Source organism: Mus caroli, chromosome 5, assembly GCF_900094665.2.
Source record: "Mus caroli chromosome 5, CAROLI_EIJ_v1.1, whole genome shotgun sequence".
Classification (NCBI taxonomy): domain Eukaryota; kingdom Metazoa; phylum Chordata; class Mammalia; order Rodentia; family Muridae; genus Mus; species Mus caroli.
In genome coordinates, this window is record NC_034574.1 from 135127930 (window position 1) to 135138358 (window position 10429).

At 52.4% G+C, this 10429-nt stretch overlaps 1 protein-coding gene across 1 annotated transcript in view; it reads left to right on the top strand.

Annotated features, from left to right (window-relative positions):
- Positions 1–823: 823 nt before the first annotated feature.
- Positions 824–10429, top strand: part of Foxk1 (forkhead box K1) — a 63799-nt gene continuing 54193 nt past the window's right edge. Inside the window, exon 1 of the mRNA XM_021162477.1 lies at positions 824–1344. Coding sequence (XP_021018136.1) covers positions 824–1344 — 521 coding nt within the window. The remainder of the gene's footprint in view (positions 1345–10429) is intronic.

Sequence of the window (10429 nt, forward strand, 5' to 3'; positions counted from 1 at the left end):
CTGTGACTCCAGCAAGAATTGCGGAGCCTGAGCCAGGTTGGTCCTCAGCTAGAAGCCAGTCTGGTCTACGTACATAGACCCTGTCTTTAAAAAATGAATTTATTAATTTTAAAGGGCGAGGCTTGGTGGCACCCACCTTAATAGCTACACTCAGGAAGCTAGAACAGGAAGATTATAAATTTGAGGCCAACCTGATCTAGGTATTCAAAACCTGGCTAGCCTTGGTATGAGACAGGATCTCAAACAACAAAACAGTAACAATCAAGATGGTTCAGTAAGTAAAGGTGCTTGTCACCAAGCTTGTCGACCTGAATGTCAGAACCCCACAGGGTAAGAGAATAAACTGCTGAGAGCTGTCCTCTCTGACCATACAAACACACGTGCGCGCGCGCACACACACACACGTGGTAAAGAACCACAAATAAATAAATGAATGAATAAAATGTAATTTGCAACATTATACCAAAACAAAAACAAACAAACAAAAAAGCAAAGCACAGAAAGAGTAGCCGTGCAGAAACGATCAGCAAGGAGCAGAGACCATTTCAAGCATCCCTGGACTTTAAACTCCAGCCTCAATAGGACACCCCTAAAAACGTGATGAGTCTTAAGTACCAACCCACGCCCTTCGGGACTGGAGGAGGGGGCTCTGTGTCTCTCTGCACCCGCCCACCTCGAGTGGAAGCTGCGCGCGCAGCGCGAGGGTCCTGCGGTGTCCCGGCTCCGCTCCAGGCCGCGATCCAGCCCGGGTTTCCGCGCGCGCCGCCCCGCCCCGCCCCGCGCCGCCTCGGCCGCCACCGGAGCCGCTCGGAGCTGCGCGAACATGGCCGAAGTCGGCGAGGACAGCGGCGCCCGCGCCCTGCTGGCGCTGCGCTCGGCTCCCTGCAGCCCCGTGCTATGCGCCGCGGCCGCGGCCGCCGCCTTCCCGGCCACTACGTCCCCGCCGCCGCCGGCGCAACCTCCACCCGGGCCGCCCGCGCTGCCCGCCGAGCCCGGCCCCGGGCCGGTGCCCTCCACCGCCGCCACTGCCACCACCACCACCGCGCCCGCCCTGGTGGCCGCGGCCGCTGCCTCAGTGCGCCAGAGCCCCGGTCCCGCCCTGGCGCGCCTGGAGGGTCGGGAGTTCGAGTTCCTGATGCGACAGCCCAGCGTCACCATCGGCCGCAACTCGTCGCAGGGCTCCGTGGACCTGAGCATGGGCCTGTCGAGCTTCATTTCCCGGCGCCACCTGCAGCTCAGCTTCCAGGAGCCTCACTTCTATCTTCGCTGTCTCGGCAAGAACGGCGTCTTCGTGGACGGGGCCTTCCAGAGGCGCGGAGCGCCCGCCCTGCAGCTACCCCAACAGTGAGTACTGCGCCACCCTCGGGTCACCCCTCTTCGGACCTAGCCTGAACCCCCTGGCCACCCCTGACCTCTACCCCACCCGGCTTGGCCCCTTGTCACCCTCTGATCTCGACCCTGCTCAGCCTGAACCCCCGGCCACCCCCTGAACTCGCCTCCGCCTGGTCTGACACCTGGGTCGATCCTCAAATCTCTTATCGTTCCCACTAGGTACCAGCCCCTTGTCACTCCCTCCTCCATCTCGACCCTGCCAGGCCCTAGCCTCTCTAATCTCGACTCTATCCGGCTCTGATTCTCTAGCCATCACCCAGTCTTGCTCCCACCTAGCTCTGACCCCTGGTTACACAGATCTCCATCCCACCCGGTCCCGCTGAGCCTGATCCTTAAGTTACGGGTGATCTCACCCACCACCTGCCTCTGACCCCGTGGTTATCCTGATCTTAATCACGACCCAACTAACCCTGACTCCCCAGTTAACTCATTGGGCCCTGATCCCTGGATGGGCCCGACTGATTGGTAGGGCCAAACCCAGATCCCATTCAGCCTGAAATTCTGTCACCCTGACCCTGGACAGGCCTGAACACTTGGGTCCACTCTAACCCCTTTCTCTCTCTCTGACTCTCTCTGTCTCTCTGTCTCTGTCTCTGTCTCTCACACACACACTTGCACACTCCCCGACCCCATCTGTCTTCCACTCCTCCCACGTTGGAGCTGGCTGCTCATGATCTCCAACCCTTTCTGAACCCAGCTTATCCCTGATCCCGCCTGGCCTCAACACCTGGGGTCACTCTTGACCCCTATCCTACCAGCCAGAAGCCGTTACCCCTGACTTCCCTTAACCTGAAGGCCCTAGGGCCACCCCTAACCCTATCTCACACAGCCTACGTCTTCAGAGGTCATCTCTGACTTCGGATGGTTTGAAACCATCAGCTCACCCTGATCTCCATCTTTACCAGCTTGGACTCTCTGGGTCAACTCCAGCCCCTCCAGCCCCGAAACACTCCCCTCCTCCATGGTCACGCCCTGACCTAAACCCTGGCCAGCATCATGAGATACCACCCAGCCTGAACTAACACCACTCCTCCCCAGCCCATCGCCCTCAACCCTGATTCCATTTAGACAGAACCCCCAGGGTCACGTCTGACCTTTGCTAGTCTGAACAATGCTAGGTATGCCCCTGTGTCTGACGCCACAGGCCAGGACCCAGAATTCACTGTGAGGACGGACTGATGGATGAGCTGTGTCTCTCCCACCTGGGAGGGTGTTACCTGGGAGGTATATGGTGCAGGGGTATATGGTGAGCTGCCTTGAGGGCTGGGGGTAGGGGTGGGGGGCAGTCCATACTCTAAAGGCATGTCTGGAGGCAGAGGCTTTAAAGAGGCAGGGCAGGAAGTGCTGTGCCTCAGTTTACCCCCAGAACATGGTAGGAAACAGAGGTCTGTCCTTAGCTTGGCCCAGCTCCCAGGACACTGCCCTATGGCATTTCAGTACCATGCCTACCTTACCCTCTTCCAAGCTCCCATTATTCCCAGGTCCTTGTCACCCTGGAGGGTCCAGAACCTTAAGATCCTAGGTACTAGGAGAGAGCCATGTTAATTACTTCCTCCCCGCAGTTTCTTTTTCTAGTCAGTAATTGCTTCTACCGCTCACTAGTGTTCCTTTGACAAGGCTGACAGTCAGGTGCGTTGTGTGTCCGACTCATCACTCACATTTATAAGCACCGTCAGCGTGCAGTCTTTGCTGGGGTCATTCCCAGGTCTGGAGTACGGCTGTGCGTGTCTGCCTTCTCAGGGTCCAGACATGTTATAGATTCTGAACTGAATAACTTTGAACCCCAACAGTGACTCATCCCATTAGGGTGTGAGAGGGAATTCGACCTTCATTTCCCAGGCCTGAAAGTTGTGTCCTTGTGAAGTGAACATAGCCAGTGGGAGAGCTAGCTCATGCAAGGCTCTGGGTTCTGCCCCCAACACCAAAAGGAATAAAAAAATAAAATAAAACAAAATAAAAGCAGATTTCTTGGAAGGTTAGTAGGTCATTACATTCATTCCTGGGCCTGAGAAATCGACAGACTACCACACTATCTCTCTCTCCCCCCTTCTTAGGGGCTCTTTCTTGAGACTCAAGTTCTGGCAACATCTCAGTCTGCTATCCTGTCCTCAATCTCCAGTTCTCTTCTCAGGGTTCTTGTCCCAGCCCCTCCTGCTTCATTCTTTGTTTTTTTTTTTTTTTTTTTTTTTTTTTTTTGTTTTTTCGAGACAGGGTTTCTCTGTGTAGCCCTGGCTGTCCTGACACTCACTTTGTAGACCAGGCTGGCCTCGNGAGACAGGGTTTCTCTGTGTAGCCCTGGCTGTCCTGACACTCACTTTGTAGACCAGGCTGGCCTCGAACTCAGAAATCCGCCTGCCTCTGCCTCCGGAGTGCTGGGATTAAAGGCGTACGCCACCACGCCCGGCCCTGCTTTATTCTTATTGTTGGGGGTGGAGGTGCACACGCAGGAGCCAGAGGACGAAGCCACTGAGGTCCTGCTCTGAGCAGCTCTTCACCTCATTCCCTGAGGAAGAGTCTCAGATTGAACCTGGAGCTGGGTTGGCAGCCAGGAAGCCCCAGCCATCCTCCTGTCTCCAACCCCTACAGCACTGGGGTTGCAGCAGCAGGAAACCACGCCTGGCTTCTTACCTGGGTGCTGGGCATTCCAGCTGACGTCCGCCCGCCATGGGCAAGTGTTCTTACTCACAGATCCATCTCCCAGCCTCACTCACTGCCTTTTAAATAAAAGGCTTTCTTTTGCACAGAATTGTCCCCCCCCCCCCATTTGGGCAAAGTTTCAACCCATAGCATTCCCGCGCGTGTCCTGAGTAGGCTAAGGCTGGTATTTTTGAAGTGATATTGGTGTGTGCAATGCCTGGAGATCTGTGTCCTAGGAGCTGGCATGTATAGAGGGTGCATGTCTGAGCATGGTGGCTTAGCTGGCAGGGAAGTGACTTACCACTGAGCCCTGAAGCCCTTTGAATGGGTACAGAATGCCCTGTGCTCTCTCTCTCTCTCTCTCTGTGTGTGTGTGTGTGTGTGTGTGTGTGTGTGTGAGTTGTGAGTGCCCATGTATATGTATGTGTGCATGAGTATGCTGAGTGTATATATACACGTGAGCATGTGTATCTGGGTGTGCACATGAGTGTCTGTGTATGTTTGTGCATGCATGTATGTGCATGCACAAGTGAGAGCATGCACACATGTTGGGGTCAGAGGGTGACATACCTTCAGTATGAGATCTTTATCATCCTCTATCCTATTTTGTGAGACAGGACCCTTACTGACCCCGGAACCTGTTGGTTTGGCTAGACTGGCTGGCTAGCAAGCCCTGTAAACCTCCTGCCTCAACTGTTCAGAACTGAGGTTACTGGAGTGCAGCAGGGCCCCCCAGCTTTTGCTTGCATGTTGGGCACCAAGGTCGGGCCCTCAGGCTTGCTGTGCTTATCCCCGGAGCTCTCTCTCTCTGGCCCTGAGGCACACTTTCTTCTTTTCAGTTTTTATCTTGAAATGAAAATTTCATTAGTGACTTGGAAATAATGGCAGTGTTTTCTGTGCCTATCTCTTGTTTTGTTAGCCAGTTTTAACACTAATATTTGAGGTTATAAGGCCAAGCGTGGGGGTGCATACCTTAGCGGCAGATTCAACCATTGCATTACAGCTTTGTTGACTTAACCACTGCCTGCTTTCAGCGCGCTCCAGTAGCTCCACGCTTGGCAGTTTTGTCCCCTGTGGACACCCACACTGATTCCCAAAGCAGCCCGGATCCTCAGCTGCCTTCTCCCTCCCCCTCAGGATAGCTGACAGTGACGGCCATCTCTATGGGTGAATTTGCACGCACCACACTCTCCTAGGCGTCTCCCACACAGGAGCAAAACCAGAATCTAGCCCCAATTGTTGCTAGAAGCATATCTTTTCAAACCTTCAGTGCTTTCAATTACTGGTGACAGGGAAAGTGTCTCCTGTTGTGTTTGATCCTTGGGTGGAGAAACACCCAGAGCTGCCAGGTAGGGAGTGTGCCTCTGTGGCACTGAGTTTCAAGGGTTCAAGCCTAGGGCTTTGCATGTGCTAAATAATAAGCAAGCACAGAGCCACATGCCCTCAGCCCCTCACTGGGGGATTCTAGGCAGGGGCTCTACCACTGAGCCACACCCAGCCCCACACTGGGGGATTCTAGGCAGGGGCTCTACCACTGAGCCATGCCCAACTCCTCACTGGGGGATTCTAGGCAGGGACTCTACTACTTAGCCACACCTTCCTGTCCTCTTTTCACTTTTATTTTATGACAGTTTCTTACTAGGTTGTCCAGGCAGGAGGCCTTGAACTTTGAATTTCCTGCCTATTTTTGCAGAGTATCTGGGATGATAGGCATGCATCGCCAGGTCCTATTTGTGTTTTGAGATTGATTCAGCCTCTTTCCTGGGTGAGCTTCAGTGTGCGTGTGTGTGCGCGTGTGTGTGTGTCTGTCTGTCTGTCTGTCTGTCTATGTTGGTGATGATGTCTGTCTGCTTCTTTTTACTATTTACTTTGGAATTGATTGTTAAACTTGACAGCTGCCTTTGTTGCCACAGCAGAGTGCGTGGTCTGGAGTCCTCTGCTTAGGCTCATTAAGGGATCAGATTTTCTCCCCAGTTCTGAAGAAACAAAAAGTAAAACCACACACACTGGGTACTGAACCTCAGCCCCTGGAATCCAAGGTTGCTGTCTTACAGCCACCCCGTACCTTCCTCCCCAGTTCTGCTCAATCTAGAAGCCAATCACAGGCGTGGAGCCGCCCCGGGGAAGATAAGGATCCCTTAAGAGAAAGGTCACCACAGTGGCTCACCTCACCTAAGAAATCAACAGTGGGTTCTCCTGCTGGCAGCACCCTCTCAGCTCCACTGCCCCATGAAGGTCTGATTTCTCACCCTGGAGTGACTAGAATCAAAGTCATAGGCTGTCTGTCTGTCTTCTGTCTCTTGTGTGCATGTGAGTCCTTGTGGCTGTATATGGGGCACATGTGCACACGTGTATGAGTAAGGGGGGACAGGTCACCTTTGGCTGTCGTTCCTTAGGAGCATCCTCGTCCTCGCCCTCGTCCTCCTCCTCCTCTTTTTCTTTTTTGACAGGGTCTCTCACAGACCCTGGAAACTGGAGCTCATCAATCAGGCTAGCCTGGCTTTTGGGTCCGAGGGGCCGTCCTCTCTCTGTACTGAGATCACAAGCTCACCCTGGTTTTTACCGAGTCTTTCCGGACCGAACTCAGGTCCTCGTGCTTATACAGAAAGCAGTGTCCCCACTAAGCCACGCCCCTCCCCAGCCCTGGAGGATTCCCATCCACCTTGCATGCGTCTCACTCTCGCTCGCTGACTGCTGTGTTGAAGGAACAGGGTCATTTGTCCCCAGAAGTTTCCACAACTCCTCATAAGACTGAATTTTAGACACAAGCAGACCTTCACTTTATCGTACCTGCAAGTGGGTGTTGACCCCAGAGATTGGATCAAATTTCAGTTTGATTTTTATCTTTTCTTTCTGCCTCTTACTGGTGTTTGGTATGACTATCGGGAGACAAAACTGTCTTTATCAGATTAGATTCTGTGTGCACCGGGAAGCAAGTCTGTGTGTGAGAGATCACACTCAGATCCTCTTGCTTACTTGGCTTTATTGACTGAGCTGTCCCACCCCCACCCCACACTCCTTTATTCTGGCGAGCCCTGAACTCACCATATGACTCAGTTAGGCTGACTTCAAACTCCTGATCCTCCTGCCCCAACCTCCCAGTACTGGGGTGACAGGCGGGTGGCACCCTGTCAGCAGCTCTTGGCATTGGTTAGGAGTTATCTGAGCTGCTCGTGTCCTCACTAGGACCCTCATGTGCCTTTGGCTACCAGCGTAGGGTTGTCAGGGACTTTGCCTCAGGGAGAAGGGTGGCAGTCACAGATCACAGTGATTAGACTCAAATCCCGGTAAAATATAACCATATGTCACGGTGGCTTCGCTACCTAAGGAATTGCTTCAGATCTATGAAAAGATACTTGACAGAGCTTTGCCATTTCCAGCTGGTCAGTTGACTGTAGCCAATCAGTTGTTAAGCAACTAGTTAGCAGCTGGACGTGTTGAAATCCGTTTGAAAAGGCCTGACTCCTTGAAGACAGACAGTTCCTCGGACTTCTCCTCATTGCATAGCATCACCAGGGCTGACCACAGCATCCCCCTTTGCCTGCATCCCCCTACCCTGGTGCCCCCCATACTTTCCAGGGGGCTGCTGGGTGGGGGCAGATTGGTCAGGAATGGATGTCAGCACAAAGCATCATTTTGCCAGTTGCTATAGGAGAGCATGTCTACTCAGACTCTTTCCGGGAGTCAAAGCTGGACCATGTGGGGACTGGGGTTTTGTTTATCCGGGTCTCTCTGGAGGCAGTCTGGCATCATGCAGAAGGAAGGACACTAGGAGGGCAGCAGAAACCAGCCACCTGGGAGAGGGGATAGTCCCACTGGTCCTAGGGGAAGTCCCACTGGAGTGGGGAAGAGCCATGGGGGTGGTGTGGGTGACTTGGGTTTGGTGGAGGAGGGCTGGGGTGCAGCATGCTTGGAGCTGGGGAGGGATTGCTGTTGCCTGGGCAATCCTGGGGTCAGGACTTGCAATACAGCCCCCTTCTAGGGAAGGGCTTCCTTCCATTTGTTGGGAGGCACCTGCTGCTGGGTGTCAGGCTTGTCAGTTCTGCTACACTGTGGTCTGGTTACGAAGTTCCTTTCAGAAGGTCTGTGGGGGCCTAGGTCTGCAGCACAATCAAAGCCCTACTTCCCTCTCAGGACTGCATAAACCAGGTGTGATGGTGCACACCTGCAGTCTAGTGCATAGAGGCCGGATCAGGAGTTTATGGCCGGCCTCAGCTACATAGTGAGCGCAAGGCCAGCTAGGTTACAGGAGACCCTGTCTCCAAAAAACCAAAACAAAAAAGTTTGCAGGGATGTAGTTCACTGGGAGCTGGCACAACGAATCTGTGCTAAAAATGTAATCCGCTCAATTTGGACTGAAGACTCTAGGCGATCGCCTTGGGAACAGGAGTTGTATAAATCCTTTTCTGATAAGATGGGGTATCATGTAGCCCAGGCTGGCCTCCAGTTCCTCTGTAGCCGAGGATGACTTTGCACTGATCTTTCACCTCCCTACTGCTGGGATCCCAGATGCACACCACCACAGCCAACAGTTCATAGCTGTCCATCTGTCTGTCTACATAACTTATATAGTAATTATATAGTATAGAATTTTCACCGTTGGTCCATAGGAAAGATGATGTTGGTCGTGTAATGCGACGTAACAGAGTTTGCACTGAGCATACAGAAGCTTTGTGAGCAGCTATAGACCATGTGGAGACATAATGGGGGTCTTATTTGATGTTTTTGGAAAAGACTGGGCTCTGTTTTGAAAAGCAGAAACGAAAGCAAAGGAGGTGGGGTTTGTCGTATTTGTTGTTTTTGCATCTTGTGAATGGGATAAACTTGCTAAATTAATGACAACTCAAATTGCAGCCATGCCTCATTTCCATAATTACCCTACACTTGAGGCATTTCATATTAAAATGAGGATTATAGGGAAAAGTGCTTTTGCTTTGGTCTCCTGGAAATGGGCCCTGTTATCACTGGCTCGGAGATCCTGTAGTCATTTTAAAGCATTCTTTCTCCAAAGTTTCTAGCTTCCTGGTTAAACGTTGCCAGCCAATGAGAGAGAGAGACAAAGAGAGAGAGACAGACAGACAGACAGAGACACCCCGTGAGCGCATCCATGGCTACATAGCAAGTTTGAAGCTGGCACAAGCTACGGGAGACCTTGTCTCAAACAAACAAACAAACAAACAGAAGACCTTATTCTAGGAACACACACCACATCCCCCAGCCCCACCAAACCAAAAACTTGGATTTGGCCAGATATGGTAGAACATGGTGGTTGCCCGGTCGCTTGGGTAGTTGAAGGAGGAGGATCTTAAGTGGCGTACTAGTGGGCCAGCCTGGGCTGCATAGATAAGCCTGTCTCACTGAAGCCTCGGACTCAGAGTGAGACCCGTTGTGCTGTTTGAATTGTGTTGTCAGTTTTGGGTCTTTTAAATCTTATTTTATTTATTATTATTGTATGTGTGTGAGCATATGCATGTGTTTGTGTGAGTGTGTATGTTTGCACAAGCGCATGTGGTGCATGCCACAACACATGTGTGGAGGTCAGAGGACAGTATCCAGGGATCCCGTGTTTCCTTCTACCCTGGCTCCTGCAAGAGAGCTCAGGCCAATAGACTTGCAAGGTGACTGTGGTTTTTGTTTTTGTTTTAACCTCCAGAGCCATTGTAACAGTGCAGCCACTGCAGTTTTATTGTGAGCCTCCTGAGCGGCTAACATATGTAAGCCAGCAAGACTCACAGCTGCTTTGGCTTTCAGTCTGCTTCAGGGTGTGAGAAAGATTCGGCCACACAACACTGAGGCTGGAAATGAGGGGCTTGTCGGATAGTTGGATAGTCAGATAGTTGTGCCTGCCCCTGGCTTTTATCTCTCACTAGGCAGGACTTGACCAGCAGCTTCTTCAGGGTTCATCGCAATGCAGGACCTGAGCCAAAGCTGTGGGCCAGTGGTCAGTGCCTGCATCACCCCGCCATAGCTCACGTTGGGAATCACTCCTTCAACCCCACGTGTGGTTTTATAACACCATGCGTTCATTCCCCAGAGTAATGGCAGACCTCATCTGGACTGAATAAAGAAAAGGTTATTTTGCCCTAGGTTCCTTGCATAAATTTAGTCTCCATGAGGCTAATAAGACATGATTTTTTTTAATGTCAATCTTAATAGGAACAAGCCCTTTGATATACACAGCTTTTGTTGTTCTTTCTGAGGTGGGCTCCCAAGGACCTCCTGTTACCTGAGCTGGCCTCAAACTCATCAGGTAATTAAGCCTGCCCTGGGGGCTGAGGATGTGGCTCAGTGGGTGAGTCCGCGCCTAGAATCCCCCAGGGAGGGGCTGGGGGCGTGGCTCAGTGGTGGAGCCCCTGCCTAGAATCCCCCAGTGAGGGGCTGGGGGCGTGGCTCAGTGGTA